At 39.8% G+C, this 20,143-nt stretch overlaps 2 protein-coding genes across 2 annotated transcripts; both read right to left on the bottom strand.

Annotated features, from left to right (window-relative positions):
* Positions 1–1,874: 1,874 nt before the first annotated feature.
* perp (p53 apoptosis effector related to pmp22) lies at positions 1,875–10,127 on the bottom strand. Its single transcript, XM_034552605.1, has 3 exons — positions 9,695–10,127; positions 4,944–5,084; positions 1,875–3,507 (listed from the first exon to the last, which is right to left on the bottom strand). The coding sequence occupies exons 1-3, from the start codon at positions 9,897–9,899 to the stop codon at positions 3,296–3,298; spliced, it is 558 nt and encodes a 185-aa protein (XP_034408496.1). The 5' UTR covers positions 9,900–10,127; the 3' UTR covers positions 1,875–3,295.
* Positions 10,128–12,682: 2,555 nt separating this feature from the next.
* Positions 12,683–17,934, bottom strand: LOC117744289 (transmembrane protein 26-like). Its single transcript, XM_034552484.1, has 6 exons — positions 17,744–17,934; positions 17,149–17,245; positions 16,917–17,003; positions 15,527–15,735; positions 15,290–15,369; positions 12,683–12,975 (listed from the first exon to the last, which is right to left on the bottom strand). The coding sequence occupies exons 1-6, from the start codon at positions 17,932–17,934 to the stop codon at positions 12,683–12,685; spliced, it is 957 nt and encodes a 318-aa protein (XP_034408375.1).
* Between the last annotated feature and the right edge of the window lie 2,209 nt (positions 17,935–20,143).

Genomic DNA, 20,143 nt, shown 5'->3' with positions numbered 1-20,143 from the left:
ATTTTCCCCCTCAAAACTTCCCAGATTCCTTTAAATAACCGTATACCAAATAGGTCAAATATAAAAAATTTAATTTAATTTAAAATAAAATATAAAAAATAAATAAAAAGATTAGAGAAGAGTCTTAATTATTTATTTGTATATATATTTATATATATAATAATAATAATAATAATAATAATAATAATAATAATAATAATAATAATAATAATAATAGTAATAACCCTACCTCAACCAGCTACGAAAAAAAAAAAAAAAACCGATGCATAATGATTAGCAATATTATATGGCCTTAATTATGTAGCAGAATACTTTAGCAGAATCAGAATACTTTATTGATCTCTGGGGGGATGTGGGAGTAGAACACCTTTTTATACTTCCAATACATTTAACTGATAAACACTTTTACTTGTAATGGAATATTTTTGGATTGGTGTCCTTCAAAATAATATTTGAATACCCAAAATGTAATAATCAAGATCCATTTGTGTAGTCCTGTAGATTATGCGGTGAAATAAAATGTAAATTATCATGTTTGACCTGTGGCGGCTGGTGGGATCTTTTTTTGGTAGGGCCATCCAATCAATTTCAGCAAACATCCCAGTATGACTCAATGCAAAAACAGCATAAAACACGCATTACTACTTTGTAGTTAAATATTTAATATTCATTCCAACACTAACATAATAAGGACATCTTATTCATACAATTCAGTATATTAATATGATATATCTACACATATATATCATAATAATCATATAATCAATCAATGCAAATTATTTATATAATATATATACAAATATATATATACATATATATATATTATTTATATATATATATATACATATATATGTGTATGTGCATATATATATATATATATATATATATATATATATATATATATATACACATACACAGCTGTATTCACTTACAGCTGTATCGGTGGTGTGTCTCGGTCACCAGATTCCTCGCCAGGCCCCATGGCCCTCTATTGGCCAGCCGCCTCAAATGTTGATGTTTTTAGTGTTTGCGGAGAGTCTGTAGAGGCATTATTATATTATAGTATGCACCTGTAGTTAAGACATGCTTGAACATGTCAGTCACTAAAGAGAACAATGGGCCATCACTTTTCTAACTTTAATGGAGTGAAAAGTACATTACTCACATTAAGTGTTTATCTTGGTATTGCTGTTTTCCCCCTCCTTTAACTTTATACTCCCCTCCCTCCCACAGTCTTTAATTGACTTTCTCTTCTTGTCTTCCTCGGCTCCCTCACACTGCATTTCTCACCCTCGTGTCATTTCTTCCCTTCCCCCATCTTGAGCATGTCTTCTCTCCACACGTTCTTTTACAGAGAAACCAGAGCTGTCAAGACATGCTGAGCAAAGTCCAATTCCCACATGGGCGCAGTCCCAGGGTGTGGTTCTCTAAGTGGGTGTGCATGTCATAAATGTATGACTCACATCTGTGTGTTGTTGTGTGTTGTTGATCAACTGTGCTCCTCTGTAAGAATGTGTGTGTGTGCGTGTGTGTGTGTGTGTATTGACAACCAAATATGAGTCTAAGTACAAACACTGACACAGGAACACCATCTGCATTCAGGTTGCAACTGGATTTTCTGCCCAGCCTGACTGACATTTTAAATAACCAACTCGGTTTAGAAACGCGACTACATTTCTGGTGGTTATACGATATGTACGTATTTACATTGGCCCTTGAGGAATCTGATCATCTGTATGGCCTACGAAAGTGGAGATAAGAATATGAAATATATGCACTTTATGCTCTTCCTCTCCCTCTTCTTCTTCATCCCTCCAGACATAAACATTACCACTGTGGTGTGAAATAAGTCAGAAAATGTAATCGCTTGAAAAAAAACAAAAAACTTTTTATTGCATAAAAACACACAAACTACCGAAAAATAATCAATTCATACGACAGCAGAGAAACAGACGCGTGATTTCCAGAAGTGGGTGAATGTTAATAACACATTCTCTATAGTACATTATATACCCATATAGTGATTTAATTCTAAAAAAGTAGAAAGTAAAAGCATGTTTTCTTTTATGGATGTTGACTCTTGATTGAACAGTTTTCCTTTAGAAATGTAATAGAAACAATATAACTAGGTCTGGTTTGGGCAATAATTTGGTTTTAGCATGGAGAGAAATGTAACTGTTGACAGGGATTAAACATGGTCACATTCATAAACACAACACCAAAGAAGCTAAGGCACCGGTTTTACACACAGTATGTCTGCACAGGGCTTTAAGAAAATACATGATTGGTCCCTCTTTTAATCTTTTCTCACGGAAAGTCTTCTCTCTGGATGCACTCTCTACTTTGGAGGCAACAAGACATGAAAAAGGAGATTCAGAGTTCATATTGGTCCCTTTAATACACCATTTTGACAGTTTTTTCTAAATTTACACGAAAGATTATCAAGTTTATTGGAAATCCATCTGAATTTGCTTCCAGAGATGAAACAACTGCAGTCAAGTCAATAAAATGTCACATCCTGTGTCTACTCAACAAGTGTACTGTTAGTGCTCAGAACAGATACAAAGACAGCACAGCAAACTCCCACAGTTAAACCCCTTTGGTAGTAAGTGAGTGACAGCAGATAAGAATTATCCAAAAATAATAAATCCTAAAAACGTGCAAACGCAACTGTTAAACCACATTTCCATATGTGTAGATTACATTCATCTTCTGACTCCAAGCCTTTGCACACACAACCACATACAGTGTAAAAGACACATTGAAATTAATTGTAACACATGGGACAAAACCAAATTATGATTAATGATTCATTTTGCACCCTGTGCAAGTTTTAGTACAAACTTCTCTTCTACCAAGGTCGTTATAAAATAAAATGCTATGCTTTACACATTATTAATTCCCTTAGGTTAAGTGCACTTAGGTGATCTTGCATTGAGAATTACTGGTAAAAAGTCCAGGTAAAATGAAGAAGATGGAAGGAAGATGAGGAGGAAGATGTCTCACTCAAATGCAGAATGGTAAAAAACTGTTTATTTTCTTTCTAGGATGAAGACTATGGTTTGTACATTAAAGCAGATGCGACATCCAATTACAGTCCACTTCCAGTAAGAAGCACCTCTCGCTTCGGACTGGAGGTGTTTTTCCCCACTGCCGAGCCAAATCTAACCGAACTGAACTGAGCCATCGTGGATCTTTGATGAAATGGTAGTGTAAAAATCTTCATTGGCCAGCGCCGATCCAGCTCAGAGTGGAAATGTCTGTTAGTGGGTGGGGGGGGGTGCAGGCTTAGTATTTAGGCGGAGGAATAAAGGTATTTGGTCTTGGCCAGGCCGGTCAGCTCATCCTCGTAGCGCGGCAGGCAGCAGAAGAGGACGGCGCAGCCGATGCAGAGGATGGTGGCTCCCCAGCCGAAGCCGTAGGCCCAGGTGTAGTAATAGTGGCCCTCGAACAGCTCCTCGTTGAATTTGACGGGGTAGATGATGAGAGCGATGATCTGGATAACCACTGCAGGGTGACAAAGAGAGGTGACCTTTTTAAGTCAACTGATTGGACGAATCTACGCCAACACCAACAGCAGGGTGTGGAAAATACCTTCACAAGAGCGTGTAAGAGTTACGTCAACATAACGATATCTGGTGAGGCGAGGCAGTAAAGTAAAGTAAAGACAAGACATGGCAGGCAGTGACTCATTATTCATCAGAAATTATTATGGGAAGAACGTCATCTGTTTTTTTTGGCTCCGCAAGACCAGGAGTACGATACTAGAGACCTGACAGAGGAGTTAAAGGACTGTAGTGAACTTGTTTTAGCCCATTTGTAACACCACTGCTCATTATTTTCCAATGCATATTAGTGGATTCAACTATTCCGAATGTCCGAGATGGATACCATCACTGCAAATATTCTGTAGCGATCATAGCATTTTGATACTTTAAATTTAAGAGATTGGTGCAAAACAAAAAGTACTGAATGAAAATCATATTTTACTATGAAAATCACCCCTTTACCACCTTTTTAACCATCTCTTCAGAAAACATTTACAAAGAGAATGAAATAAACAAAAGGAAACAAAATGAACACATAAAAAAACACAGGAAAAACAAACCAGTACAACAAATGATGAGCACAAAGTAACCATTGTATTATATCAATAAGTGCAGTACAAGGATCTTGGATGATTTATATGGTCCAATAATTGTAATCTTTCTCCTTGTGCCAAATTTCTCTGGGAGCTGCAGCGGTTTGAAACAAATACAAAAGTAAGTTTAACTCCCTCCGGCACATTTAAAAACAGACATCACCCGTATGCATCATTGAGTGCGTGTCTTTGTCTGGCTCCGCCCCCATTCAGACTCTCTGTGGTCAGTCAGTCACATCAACTTCCAGCTGTTCTCCTGCTCACGACAAAACGTCGCCCGTCCCTCCTTCTGTAGCAGAACATCTCCTCCACTCCTTTTGTCCCACGTCACCGTGTTCACCCCTTTCTTTGGTTTTCCTCCTTTAAATCACTCCAACTTAAGTATCCTTTCTAAAGGAAGCTTGAATTGGACTTTTTCTGGCTCCCTCTTTCACTCCTCTGTCATTCTTTTAACTTTAGTCTCTCTCTGCCTCGCCTTGACGGCTCACACTCCCTCTTGAGTCAGTCCATGATTTGTTAACGACCTTTCAATTACTTTTAGTATTCATTTGGCAAATTTAATGGAAATCTGTATTTATTTTTTATTTTCTATTCATCAAAACTATGATCATGACATGACACTAAACTCCCGACCACATGGTCTTGTTAAATGCATTTTAATTTCGATATTTATGTTCAGAAAATTAGTTGAGTGATTGGTCGTTTTGGTGTAGTCAGGCAGCCCAAGTACTACAGTATTACTTTATTCTCTCAAGAGTAAAATTGAAATATGTATATTGCATTGCATGCGTGAGTATCTTACCAACAATAATCAGCAAAACTCCAATGAAAGGCAGGAGATTGAGGTTGAGCGTGCAGCACAGAGCCACACAGGCGATGATGAAGGCGATGATGAGGATGATGAGGCCGATGATCATCAGAGCAGCCACTGCCTGGGCCCAAGCTGAGGTATCCACACAAACAAGCACACTAGTTAGTTACATGTTCACAAATGGAAATACTGTTAAAAACCTGTTAAAGTCAGGACATTATCGGGAATTTAGGAATTTAACCCTTTTATAGTTTTATGTTACTCCCTTTATTAGTGTTATGTTTTTAACAGTTTAACAGCGAGAGGTGCAAGCGGACTTCTTTTTAGTAGTAGTATTTTTGTTTACAATTAATATTCTCCTAAAAAGTCTTGCACGATAATAATAATAATAAACGCGTTTCAGTGGAAGTTGCTGCCGAGTGTAAAAATAACCTCTGTGAGAAAAACATCTCATTCCTCTTTCATAAGTGTTCTGAACATGTTTAAAATAATAACGTGTCGATGCATTTAAGCTTTAAACATGCAGGACAAATATCATCAGACAAACAAACACTAATGCAGATAATGTTGTTATGCGTTAAGACTAAAGCCAAGCCCACTGAGTGCATTCTCAACATGCAGTTACACCCGATACGCTGTTACTGGATCGGCCAACACCCTAAATGATTCCCCCCCCCCCCCTGTGTGTTCAGGTCATTCCCTAACTGCCTCAGCCTGAGGTGTTGCTCTCACCGTGCACAGACAGACACACACCAGACTAGTTTGACTGGTTTCATTTCACCCCGATGAAGAAGCACGAAGTAAAAGCTACGGAAAGCGGTCATGAAATCACAAAAGTCACTTTGTGATTCGGTGCATTAGGTAAACTCCAGCAAAACCATGAGAAAAGACACAAAAGAACCTCCCCTGTGGTTTGTTTTAACCATCCCTCTTCCAGATTAGACACAACGTGTGAATGATGTCGGCCTTTCTTACAACACATGAACGCCACATAATGGCGTTACGACAAAGAACAATCATAATGGAAATCATGTATGCGGTTCATTAAACTATGGTTCATACTAAATATTTCCTCCATGAAACTGCGCACAACAATCTCTACAGCCGATATCTCCAACACTAGGAAAACACACCAAACTAATCTAGATGGATATAAATAGCACTTGGGAGTAGGAGGAACAATATGTATCTGGGTTTTTTGGGGTGAACATAAGGTTGTTCTACCAAAAATAATTATCTTTGCATTCCAGCATTCTGTGGTTTTGTGGGAACAGAGCATCACTGCTTTTTTTTTACAACGTGCATGGGGACATGCGAGCGTTGGGATTACTTCCACACACTATAAAGTTAAAAGACAGAAAGGTGCTCAACTTGTTGCCTCGATATATATTTTATACTTCATGTACGACAGTGTTCTGTGTTATCATGTTTGGTCTTCGTGCCATGTTTCTGTTTTAGGGGACATTCTGCACTTGCACTCAACGTCCGTTGATCCAAACTTAAGAGATCAGGCTGCACTCCTTCACTTTCAAACTGGGACTATAAATATTCAACAAAGCAAAACGCACAGCGAGTCTCCCGCTTGGCCTCGTTTGTTCCGCCCCGGTCTTATCAAAAACAACATTCATCAGACGTCTGAGGAAAAAGGGCTTTCAGGCAGATCAACTCGACCCCCCTGTGCTTTCTTGCGAAGCATTTTTTAAAATGGGAAACCAAACCAGCCGGCAGCTGGAAAACACAGGGCCAATGTTTGAATTCATACTCGTACACAAAAAAACTTTCAGTTTACAATCATATGACTGGAAGTCAATGGTAAAGGTGCTAGAAAGTGAGTGATGTTAATTAATGTAAAAATGAATTCTATCGTTTGAAGTTTTGGATATTGTAATATTGATATGTGGCGATAAGTGTTGTCTTTTCCTGGTTTTAAAGGCTGCATTGTTGTGACGTGATTGTTCTATTTTTTTTGCTTTTAACCCACTGAAGTCAATAAATCCACATTACTGATGATTATCTCATCGTGTTAATATTCTGTGAAAGCACCAACAGAACAATATTGTTGCATTTTTCTTACAAAAGGTTTTTTAGTCAGAAATATGATGATATATAATGTTCTCCATATCGCCCAGCCCTGTGTGAGATAGATAAACTCTCCTATAAAAAGGTATAATGTAGTTTTCAGGGTCAGGGTTCAAAAGGTTAAATTGGCTAATTGATAATCCATTAATCACTAGTAGTAGTTGTTCCAGTAAAAATGCCAAACGCTCTTTTTTTTGTCATACGTGACAGTACAACTGCATATCTTTGAGATAAAATAAGGAATCAGAAGACACTTTGACATTTTATAGACAAAACTAGTAAGATAACTGGCAGATTAATTGAGGATGAAAATAATAGTTGGTTGGACTCTTGTAATTTAATATTGAAATATATTGTGGGGTATGGTACATTTTCAGGAAATCAAATTGGGAAAAGCAGTTAATGGATAAAATACACAGACTGGAATGTTGGTTTTCAGCCAATCAATTTAAAATCACTGTGTTTCATTGCATTGATGTAAAAATACTATACAAATAAAATGTTGCTCAAACTGGCACTTCTTCGATATCCTGGTTGATCGGTTATTTATCGTCACATCGTCCTTCCCTTCAGCTACGACTCCATTTTAACTGGTAATTGTCTACGTTTCACGCTTTTTACCAAAACATGTTTACTCCTGTAATTCACAGGAGAGCTGCCGCTTCCACACAAATACGGGGAGTGGGTTTGGTCCGATGCCAATATTCACTGCTGCCTTTTGTCATGTTTGATTCCTCCGTTTTCAGTTCCCCAACATATCCCCACAAGTATGTAGACCAGAACTGTAACTCAAGAATGCTCAGAGGAACCTCACAGCAAAAAAAATGTATCTGCTCTCTGGCAGCTGTTGAACCACTTCAGTCCTGCTGAGAGCAGATCAGTCAAAACGACTCACTCTGAAGCTCCAAATGAGGCCAGAAGCGAGAATGAAAAAACACTTCTTTAAATAAAAACCTTTTGTGTTGGAACCTCTTTTAGTTCCCACTCATAATTGCCAAGATGGAGTGAAGAAAGTAAAAGGTCTGGACTTCGTCAAACCAACACACAGGAACACAAGCACACAATAAGACAAAGAGATGGGATTTGGAAGCTCCATCTAGATGAGACAAGTTCACATGAATGAGTTCACCAACAACGATTAAAACTATACATCTTCTGTCATAAAAAGAGAGGACATTGCACCAGGGCATGAAATTAATTAAAAACAGCAATAAATTACTATTACAAGTCAAGAGGAGATGTCCGAAAACACCCAAAATTGATTTTAAAAAGCATCAAATTCAAATATTTGCTGTTTTTTCTTCATTCTTTTCAGAAAATATCCAAATGTTCTTTTGGCAATCAATAACTAATCATTGCAGCCCTACATTGCACCATGTCAGATAATTGAAGGGCTTGCCAGAGGTTAACCGACGCTCCCGTCCCTCTTAGTCTCGAGGGCGGGATTCGACAGGTTATGTCATAGTGACTAAAAACTGTTCATATAGCAGCTTTAAAAGTTCAGGAATGTAGCTCATTGGAGCTGACGGAAGCATTCACACCGTCGGCCATGCCTCCAATATGGAGCTTCGTGCAGTTTAGCAGCTCTAGCCGACTTCCACGGAGTGTGATAAAAGCTACAGTGCTGTCTTTGTTGCTCCGTGTGGGTGTGGAATAACACAAATACAACCTGAGGAGGAGGAGAGTGTGAGAGAACACAAGTCTGCTGTGTTCGCAGTTATTGTTCAACACACTTTCAGAGTGCGTGAGTGTGTCAGTGATTTCCTGTGTCTTTGGTCATTAACACTTAGTCTATGAATATCCATATTTGTGTTATCACGTCTGACAGACGGACATCTTTAAATCTTCTTCTCATCCGCTTTTTCAGGAGAGAAGGTCACAAACAAATTGATCATATTCTAAATCTGCTTTAGGCCTTGTTGTGAGTTTGTGGTTTAAAGACTTGCTGTGCGTTTGGCCCCCAGCAAACCAAGACAGACTACGCTGTTTTTTTAATTTAACATTTTTTTTTAGAAACTCAACTCTGCTCCTCTCACAACAACAAACATCTGGGATGTTTTTATTGTTAGTGGTATCATTTGAATGAGTGGTTCTCGTAGAAATGGGGGGGGGGGGGGGGGACCTCTCTTTGATTTGCTTCTTTAAAAGATTTCTTCTGGTTTTCTACCATGGAGCCGTTGATGCTTGAGGGCCTGAGACAATGTATGTGATACTGGACTACACGAGTAAACTTTTTTGTTGTTGTTGTTGTAAAAAGGAGGCGCCTCAAAGTCTAAGTTAACTTGAACAAAAAGGCTGTCGTGCTTTATTTACAGCATGAAAACTCCCTGCTGCCTTTTCTCAAACTGGGGAAGATAAAGAAAAAAGAAAAAGGCGAGTGAATAGTTGAAGCCAAAGTTCAGTCCGGCTGACTGAGTGAGAGTTTTGTAGGCCTCAACCTCCCCCCTTCCGCCCCCTTCCGCCGGGGGTTTGGGGTTGCATTCAGAGGTCGAGTCCTTCAAGTTACACGATGTGAATGTTGACTTTCACACCCCTGCGACACACACACATTAAAAAAACTACGTCTTATCTCGTGCGCATTTCTCCCCCCCATTCGCTCTCGTCGTATTGTTCAGCGGGACCTGTATCATGTGTGCAAATGGAGAGAAGGCGGACACACTTACAGAACTCCATGAGCGACCTGCAGTCCCAGTTGTCGTTCCTGCCGCGGCACTCTTCCCACATACTGGCGTAGTGGGATTTGCCCTCCTCGTCCTCGACCCATCCCGACGTGGCCGCGATGGCGATAATGTCAAAAATAATGGCGAAGAGCAGCAGCAGGGGCACGATCCACCTGCACCGAGGGTAGGCGATCCCGCAGCGAAACATGACCGAGGATCGGAGTGTGCGGAGCGGTGTTTTCTTTTCTTTTTTTGAAGAAAGGAGCGCGAGCGGTCCGTGGGATTGTTAGAGCGTCCTGTGCGTCTTTGCGCAGAGAGAGAGTGTGCGTGTGTCAATAGGTGTGGTGTGGACAGCCTTCCAGATTAAACGAGAAAAAAAAAAGCCCCACCCGAGTGTGTCATGCAACCTGTTTCGGGACCTGAAGGGCTGGGCTTGTCCGTGCTGGAGAAGCTGAATCAGGCCCAGCCCCATTCACTGTGTCATATTACAGCCAGAAAGAAGAAGAAGAAAAAACCGCAACTGTCGAAGCGCCAGTTTAACCTGATTCCTGACTCCAAAGCAACACTTTTGTAATAATATTAAACTTGGTTCATTCTCTAATGTTTTGGGATTTGAACAGGTGGGCAGTGAGTGGGCGGGGTGTGAGAGGAAAGGTAGAAAAGAAGAGAAATGAGAAAGTAGGTGAGATGATGCAGTACATAAAGTGACCACAAGGGGGCATCCCAGCGCACTCTAACAAGGAAGCCGATAGTTAAGTTATAGAAACAGATACATAGTATATTTCTCCAGTTCTCTTTACAATAAAAACTCTAAATCCGAGATATTGACTTGTTCCTGTCAAAGTTATACCAACATGGCTATTTGATCCTTTACAATTTTAATATTTTATCAATATATTGATTCTATGATTTCTTGTGGTTAGTTATTGATTCACTTGTTATGCAGCTGCCTTAGCCATGTCACCTTTTTAAATACGGGTTGAATACAATAATAACAAATATGTGTGTGTCAAATATAGAAAAGTAAAGACAGTAACACAAATTAAATAATTTTAAGTTGCTTACACTGCTAACTGCAGACACAAAACCCTTCACCCCAAAATACATGTTTTGTTTTAATTATTCTTTATTTTATTTGTCAAAATAAATGTTATAGTTTATATTTATGTTGGCTTATATGGTGGTTAGTAGCTTTTGTGAGAGAAGAAATGTGGGTGTTAATACTCTGATGTCCACTGTGGGGAGACAGTGGTCCGTGTTTGTAGATGTAGAGAATACAATCAGTCAATGTTCATTTTTTTTTAATGTGGATTTTAATTTTAATATTGAGAGAAGCTACTGTATGGTGAACTCTTGTTTTAGGTGTCAGTTGAGAAGTGCAAACATGCTCACATCATTTATTCTTGACATAAACATTGAAAAAAATTGCACAGTTGAACAATACACAGTTTGAGTTGAAGTTGTAAACCAGGGAGTTATAATACAGATTATTTGGCATTATAAAGCCGACAGTAATTAGCTTTAAAAGGGCAAACCGTGCACACAACTCAAACTGAGTTGATTACCTGAGTGAAATTTCAAGTGACTTCAGTCTCTTTATTTTAAATGATAATAGACAATAAATCTGTTGACTTTTTGACTAGTGAATAAAATATTTCTCCTTTAAAAAAAATATTTTTAAAGGGCAATTATCCAAGAGGTACAGAATAACACATTATTTTGCAAACATAATATCCCCATACAAATGTAAAAAGAAAAAACATAATTCATGGCTTTCCTGACACAATACTGATAAGGCGTCTTTATCCTGTTTCGGTTAACTCAATCTCAGCTTCAGTCATCACTTTATGCCTCCATGTCATCCAGTAAATCTCTAACTTCCTGTCTTCCTGTGGTCCCTGTGCTCTCTTCCGCTTAACAAGAAGCTGTTCATCACACTGTCTGAAATCTTCCCTTCCTTACCCAAACAGTAGCCTGGTTTCACTTACTGTATGTGCTGGCACAGCTGGTGCTTTGGGACCACGTTTGTTTATGGTATTGTGCTGACATGCAAAGTAATGTGCTCATATAATATTTCTTTGACTTGGACCCCCCCCCACATCTTTTTATCACATTTCTTTTCTCCCTTCCTTATCTGAAGCGAGGGTGTAAAAGGATATAAATTGTCGTATGCTGTACAGATTACAAAGCCCTCTGAGGAAAATGTCTGATTTGTGCTATTGGGCTAGATATAAAAAAATAAAACTGACTTGACCTTTTTCCTGTTTTGCTCTGGTCCCTTCTTTTCCAATCCATAATATTTCCCTGATTATTGTCATACCCGTTACAATCTGAACAATAAGTAAGTATATAAAAAGAGTAAGTAATTAATAGCTTTAAAGGGCAAGACACACATACAACTCAAAACTTTTGAGATAATAAATGTCATGACTTTTTGACTTATATCCCCATTCAAATGTTTTAAAAAAACAGAATTTATGGCCTTCCGTGTCCTGTGCTGATAAGGTGGCTTTTTCAAACCAGCAACTACCATTAGATGCTTTCACAATCAATTCTAACTTCCTGTCTGGGTGAAATCAAGGAAATGCTCTCTCTCAATCTCAGCTTCAGTCAACACATCATGGTCCAATCCTAATGTCTCCCCTAAGGCTTAAACCCTGAACCCTTAAGGACTTACTGACGTCACCCGGCGTGAGAGACTGCAAGGCCTTGAAATGGTGTAAATACGAATGGGACAACATCAAACAATATTATGTAGCATTGAGGGTATTTCTTTAAACTTTTTACTTCCTTATTTGAACGTCTTCCAGGCTCTTTCCTCACAAGATGAGAGGTCATTTCCTCCACAGAGTTAAAAGTACATTGTGAGAAGAAAACAGAAAGCAAGCATTTCCTTCTCTTCTTGCTACAATTGCAGTTCTTATCAGTCTGGTGTGACAAATGTGAGAGTAACATCTCTCCGTCTCCCCGATTCCCCCGCGAGAGGACTCGTCAAACACACGGGACGGCGCTGCCCCGGTTGGCTCTACTGCGGGATTGCTGGCATATAACAACCAACCTGTACAAGTTCAGTATGACCACCAGGAAGTTCTTGATGGCAAAGAACACCAGCATCTGGTGGAAGACGTCGAAGTAGGTCATGACGGTGAGCCTGACCACCAGGAAAGGCCCGTCTTGGATGAACAAGGCCTCAATGACGCTCCAAATGTCCGTGCTGTGCTTAGACAATAGGGACACCTCCTTGGACCCCTGCTCGTCATCACTATCTGGTTTGGAGTTCACCACTTAAAAAAAAAAAAAATGGGGAGACAGAAAGGTTTTAACCTGGATTTAACTTTAGCTACTCATTATTGACCTTTTGTTTTGGAGGATTTGAGGAGTGAAGTGTGTTTGTGGCTGCAGCCACAGTGGAGTTTCTCTTGTTTATAGCTAGCTACAAGTCTGTGGTGTGTCTGCCTTGGTTATGTGTACCAGCAGACAGCTTGTGGCTGGTATTGTTATCATTTGTGAGCCTGTGTGTTTGTCATCGGGGCAGAATGTGATCGCGGAGACAACGTAGCGGTAAACTAGCGCAGAAGCACTCTGCCAGGTGTTTATGTCTGTGGACATCATGTTGTAAAGAAATAGCGTCACAACCCGTGCAAGATGAAGTCACGAAGCTTTACAAGTGTGGAGTGGAGATCAAAGTGAATGGCGAGTTTGAAGATGGGTGTGGTCCGATCTGGGTAATTTGGGGGTTAAGTGTCTTGCCCGAGGACACATCGACATGGGCTAGCAGAGCCGGGGATCAAACCGCCGATCCTCTTGATTTTTTAAATGTAATTTGTTTGTTTTACAGGGACAATGCACACCAATCAACAGTAACACAACAAGTGAACCAGAGTGAGCCAGAGTGGCTCGTTTTCATCTGCTGTCCCTGGCCAGATTTTTTGAAGGCAGCCTGAAATTACAACATTTCCAATAACATAATGCAACTAAGATTCATCGATAGACAGACAGTGACGTATGGACAAAAACAATCTCACATATAAGCAAAATAAAAGTGTACCAACAGTATGAGCACATATATAACACTGAGGCACATAACATACATCAACACTGAACAAGACAAATGCACATAAACACCAAACAGGCAGGCAGGACAGAGGGTACATTAATGCTTCACACCTGATTGGCAACAAGCCGTTCCTTAAGGCCATGTTTGAGTTTTTTTTGTGCGGATGTGTGATGGAAGAGCATTCCCCGAGTTCGCTGAAGTCACATAAAATGGAGATTTGCTAAAAGAGCTCGACCTATGTGAGATGACACAATCACCTCTTCTCCATCTAGTGTGTCTGCCACTTATGGGGCGTTCACACCAAATGCGTTACGAAGTTTTTCGCGCGTCTAGATCCCATGCAAAGTCAATGCACAGATGCGTTTGGTTGCCAACTAGTAGTTATTTCGACCGCGGTGGATGGCGGAAATTATAACTGTTTTTACGGAGACAAGCCACTGAGATAAGCCACACACCCTTTTCGCAACTGGTTGCGAAAGACACAAATGAACACAACTTGACTGGCGAATAAACTGACGCGAGTAAAGCATTGCGAATATTCGCAACACGTTTGGTGTGAACGCGCCATTAGAGTGCGTTGTTTAATAAAATCACTCAGCGAAGACGGAGTCATACCATGTAACATTTTAAAAAACAGACACACATTAGTGAATGTAATGCAGTTCTCCCAACTCAAGATATGGTGCTTGATGAGGATATTGCAGTGATGGTGACTTTTATAACCAGCAACATAAACTCAGGCTCCGATGACACTTTGCAAGCCCTCTTTGTGAAGAACATAAAACAGATTGAAAGATGACCCTGCGCACCACTGAGCCACAGCGTCATTAGTAAACACAACAGAACACATGAGTGCTCTCAGTGAAGAATAATGGTGAAGCTACACATGAAGGTATCACTATGAAGAATCTCAACATCCATTTGTACATTGATTAATGTCGGATTATGAATAATTGAGATCATTAGTGGTGGCTTGTCATTTCCGAGAACAAAGTAACGTTGTTTCTTATCACGTCATAACTTTCTTTCTTTCTGTCTTTCATGAAAAACTATCTTTTGTTCCCTCAGATCTTTTTCTCTGCTCAGTGTAATAAGTTGCAGAAAGACTTTGCCTGAAAAGGGCTGATTCCTCTTATCTTAGGCTAAGATCTGGAGACTTTGTCAGTCCAAAGCTGTTTAGCTAATGGATGCGTGATACTGGATTTCCTCCTAAAGACAGCCAACATTTCTACAATAAAAATAAATACAGCCTTCCTGTTTGTGATTTATAAGTGTTTCTTTGGAACTGCATGTCTGAAAGTAGGGACTTTACCATGGCTTGTGAAGAGAAAATAGTTTTTTGGGTAATAAGATGACAAACGCTGACTGGGGAGCCAAACTGCTTTTCACTGTTTACTTAAAGCTCCGGCCTGGACGCTGCTGACTAAACACATTGTTTGGATTGACCCACACTGAGAAGAGGTTATGTACACCAGTACACGACTGTAACTGCATAATAGGCACCAAAGTTATTTGTTTCATACAAAAACACACACACTGACCAGCCAGATGTAAGGGGAACTGCAGCATGCTCCAAGTCCACACAGCTAAGATGATGTAGACCAGCTGAGGACTGTTCTCTCTGGAAAAGACACATAGTATATACATATATACATAAGTCAAAGTCAATGGGAAGCTGCTGTTTACTTATTAATGCATTGATGCAATGTCATGATTTGGGGACACAGATTATGTACGGCGTGAACATACTTATATGCAATGCATGATTAGCCACTCACTTGACGTCTGACAACGTCTCACTAGTAAATTCGAGGATGTCTGCTGCAGTACCAACAAAAATTAGGAGAAGCTGTGAGAGCTCATCACGCGTGACTCCGCCTCCCAGCGGGAGGAGCCACTTCCCAACGATGAGGAGGAGGAGCAGGATCTGATGAAGAGCCAGGATCCAGTCGTTGGCACAGACAGTCGTTAACACCTGGTTAAATTGCTGGAAAAGGAGGAGAAATTGAGAGTTATTTCGTTGTCAGTAACTTAATGGTTTGCATCCTTCAATATGGAGCTAGCTCACACCTCTGTGACGCTGCCAGTTGTCTGAGTGTGGTTTTCTTACTATTTAAGATGTTGCGTGTATTTATGGTTCCCCTGGCCTGTGGAGTTCCTCAAGGATCAATTGTTGGACATCTTTTATTCTTTATCTACATGCTGCTTTTAGGGTATACATTATCCGTCTCTTATCATATGCAAGTGATATTCAGTCTTTTTTAAAAGCCTGTACAGCAACAGTTTTTCCGGCTTATCTTCTATGCAGAAGAGGATAGTGTTTAAACAAATTATTAACTGTCATTTATCCTGTTATTAATACGATAGGTTGACATTTTACGTTCTGCCGACCGTGGCTCTAAATCTCTAAATCATCTAAGAGATGAAAGAGAGAGGGCGGCTTTTCCCAAAATCCAGGCCTGTGTTTGTAGGAAGATCCTTTCTTTCTCTCTTTGGTTGATTCTTTCTGAATAGTTTAAACCATTGGGCTGCATTCGACTATTAATGTTAATTGTTTTCTCTTCTCCATTCCTTCCAAAATGGCAATCGGGGAATCTGACCGTAACCCCACTCCGTAGAGAGTAACTCCATTCAAGGATCCCATATTATACCTGTGCTGGCTTGTCATCAGATTTAGGATTTAGAAAACCACCTCTCACAAACACAGGATTATACTCTGTGCCACTATAGAGGGGTGTTGGAGTGAAAAATAAGGATATAAGAAAGTTCCTTTTTTAAATTGTACATGTGTTTTTTACAGAAAATTGAAGGCAAATTGTGTTATTTAAAAGCATTAGTCATGGTTTACCAATCATTTTCATTAAGGTTATTGGCTCTTCGTATATGCAAAATAGTAATAAAAACTAAATATCTTAGTCGACTAAAATCAAGTGACTGCAAAAGTTTAGTTTTTTGTTTGACACATCAAAGTCTGACAATAAGTCAATATGAGTGACGTTCCAAGCACACTGCTCTTTAGCAGAACAATAAGCATTGTTAAGAAGATTGGATTATATTTCTCACGCTTGTTCATTTCAGTTCTCCAGGTATATCATGAAAGAGAGTATGTTAGTATAGCCTATACAAGGAAAGTGACGTTGTATGAATCTGTCAGTGTGCCACTCTTACCTCCAGGTAGTTCTGGTATGTCAGGTTTCCAGTCTGGTTCCGAGTGATCACATTAAGCAGATTCTCCCACGAGTTGAGCTTTTTGCACTGAAAACCGTTGAAAGAGACTTTTTTAGTGCGTCTGGTTAAAAATGTAAAGCTTAAAAGCAAATGTTGAATGTCAATAAAACTGTAGCTACACCCACACACATCTGTCATTGGATTACATGTTTTTTTTAAAGTGTGTTTGCACCTGAGAGATGTTGACTTTCTCATGCTGGTTGTGGAGCTCCAGGATCCAGATGGAAGGAATAATACTGATGAGGAACAGGAAGATGGGCGGAGAAAACCTGCAAGACAACCAAAAGACCTTCATCAACACAGCTTCAAGAAGGCGCGTGGGGGAAAAAGATGGAGATAAAACCCCTCAATGTTGTCTTCAAAAGTCCCACACCAGGAATTTTTTTAATTGTAAAGCATGGTTATATATATTACAATTGTTTAGAGCTGAAACGATTAGTCAATTAGTCAACGTACGGGGGATGTTAGGGGGTACCACCCCAGTGTCACCGTCACAGACCTCGACCCGTTAAACAATAGCAGCAGGGGGGGGGACAGCCAGGATGCAGAGTATTTAGGGCGGTGGGGGAAGGGATGACAAAAGCAACAAATAGTCGTGCATTATACTCAAAATATATTCAGCATAGAAAATGTCTTCAAACCAGGTTGTTAAGATTAGTTTTAAAGACACACACAAATATTCCTACATTACGTTCCAGTAAAGTTGCACCCTCAGCATAACATCTATATAATTTTACAAACACTTTCATGCATGCACCTCGTCTTACCATTTATAATCTTGTCCCCTTCGACTCTTAAGCGTTATTATCATTTCAACGACAAGCGGCAGAAAGAGGATAGTGAGGAGCCAGTATTTGGGCTCGTGCTTCACCCATATCACCCTCCAGACGCTGACCAGAGAGACGATGAGGAATAACGCTCTCGTGGTAATCGCACACATGAACTTGTACAGGCACATTTGGCTGCTGGTTGAAGGTAAGTATCGTGCACTGGAAAATACCGTCCCCGTTATTCCCGAAAGATTAATATCCCAGTGGTTGCGTCAACTGTGCGGGGGAGAAATGTCTTTTTTGAACAAGGTCCCCAAAGTTTGAGCCACGCCCAGAAGGGAGGTGCCCATCCAGTTTTACCTGACAAAGAGGGCGACTGTGAAGGCGCTGCAGAGGCATGCTGTTAATACGTGAAGGAGCGAGGTGTCTCCGAGAGATCATTCAGAATTATTCAATGATTTATGAATGACAACACGGGCACAGGGTGTGCACGAGAGGGCAGCAGCACATCGTCTGTTCGTTCATCAGGCGTGACAACACAAAGGGCACTTCATCTGCTGTTGACACTGTAATTTACGACCTCAAATTGTACCTTGAAGTAGAATGACTGCTGCTGCACATTTCCAATGCAATGAAGAGTCATTTCTGCGAAGTCACGTGCAGGCAGTGGTGGGATACGTATGAAATGTTTTTCAAAAGTTAAACATAAATAACTTAAAGTCCTAAATAGCTTAATGTGACTACAGAGGCTTTATCAGCATCATTAATCTTACCTTGAGTATGAAAAGTAAAATAAATATGTTATATAATATAATAAAATATAATATAATATATCATGTATAATTGAGTTGTTATTATGGTTTCGACAAGGATATTATTTATTCAGTTGTTTGAGTGAGTGCATGTGCATCTCGGTGTCTGAATCTTGCACACTGCTGAACTCATCCGCCTCACATTCTTTGTGCTCATTTATGTTCAAGGACCTCTCGTGGGACATCTCGTGGGACTGGGTACAGAGAAGCACTCTTTTTGGAAGCAATATTTAATCACAGTTTTATACCGTCATTGACTGCTCAAGCCTCATTCTGAACCAGTCAGTAGGTCCTGAGTAATGAACAAATGCTTCAGTTCGGAATATAGTTTCAGCTAATAATATGGATTACTAATTGGAAGTAAATATTGCATTCGTTTAGCTATCGCTTAGCCACATTACAAACTGAACCAAGCACTGACTGCAACAGAGCACGTCTCCTTATGCCGGTAGGAGGCGCCCTATCAGCTGTCAGCTGTCAGTTATCAGCTATCAGTTATCAGTTATCAGTTAGTTATCAGCCGCTTGGCAGTATAGCTGGTTGTTTATTGGGAGATTATTGCCATTTTATTTATTACATTACATTACATTACATGTCATTTAGCTGACGCTTTTATCCAAAACGACTTACAATCATGTTACATTCATACACTGTAGACACAGCTACAGGGAACAACTCAGGGTTAAGTGTCTTGCTCAAGGACACATCGACTAGGGCGGGGATTGAGCCACCAACCCCCTGGTTGAAAGACAGACCTGCTAACCACTGACCCACAGTCGCCCATATTCGCCCATATATTAGAGAGGAAAAACAGCGTTTATTGAAACTATAGTTTTAGTTTGGTGAAAGAGAGACACGTGCAATTAGGCATTTAGCAGGTGCAACAATATAGTTTACACGTGTGCACAAGCTCACTCACACCAGCTCAAATATATATATAATGTTACCAGCAATTACAGCTAGCTGGGCTGAACGTGGCCTGTTGGAAACTTTCAAAACATGCATACCCAACCCTCAGCTTACTGGGCAGGGAAGCCTTAAGCTTTGTTTACTCAACCATTGTACAAGCATGCTAATATTACAAAAAAAAATTATTTCACAGTACATCAAACATCAACGCATTAATGTGCACATATGAATTAACAGCAGACAACACAAACACAATAAAAGCAGTATGACATTTTTTTTGTTTGACTATCTTTTATGTTTTTGTAATTAAAAGAGTTTTAAATTGAACAACTCAAAATGTATAATAATATGTAAAAGTATACACAATTTCTTCTTGCCCATCAGTCATAAGCTTTTGTCCGACATAAATCATATAGTCTAATCACTTATCATTATTATTATTATTAATAATAATAATAATAGTATATTAATATTAATAATGTTATTATTTACCCATGCAGAAAATAACATGTCTGACCAAGTCCTCCCTGGCTAAGGCAAACACACACACACACACACACACACGCACACGCACACACACGCACACACACACACACACACACACACACACACACACACACACACACACACACACACACACACACACACACACACTCAAGCCATGTTGCCCTACTTG

The sequence above is a fragment of the Cyclopterus lumpus genome, chromosome 15 (genome assembly GCF_009769545.1).
Source record: "Cyclopterus lumpus isolate fCycLum1 chromosome 15, fCycLum1.pri, whole genome shotgun sequence".
Taxonomy (NCBI): Eukaryota; Metazoa; Chordata; class Actinopteri; order Perciformes; family Cyclopteridae; genus Cyclopterus; species Cyclopterus lumpus.
The sequence above is the reverse complement of the archived record's forward strand: the minus strand, read 5'-3'. Positions and strand labels throughout refer to the sequence as shown.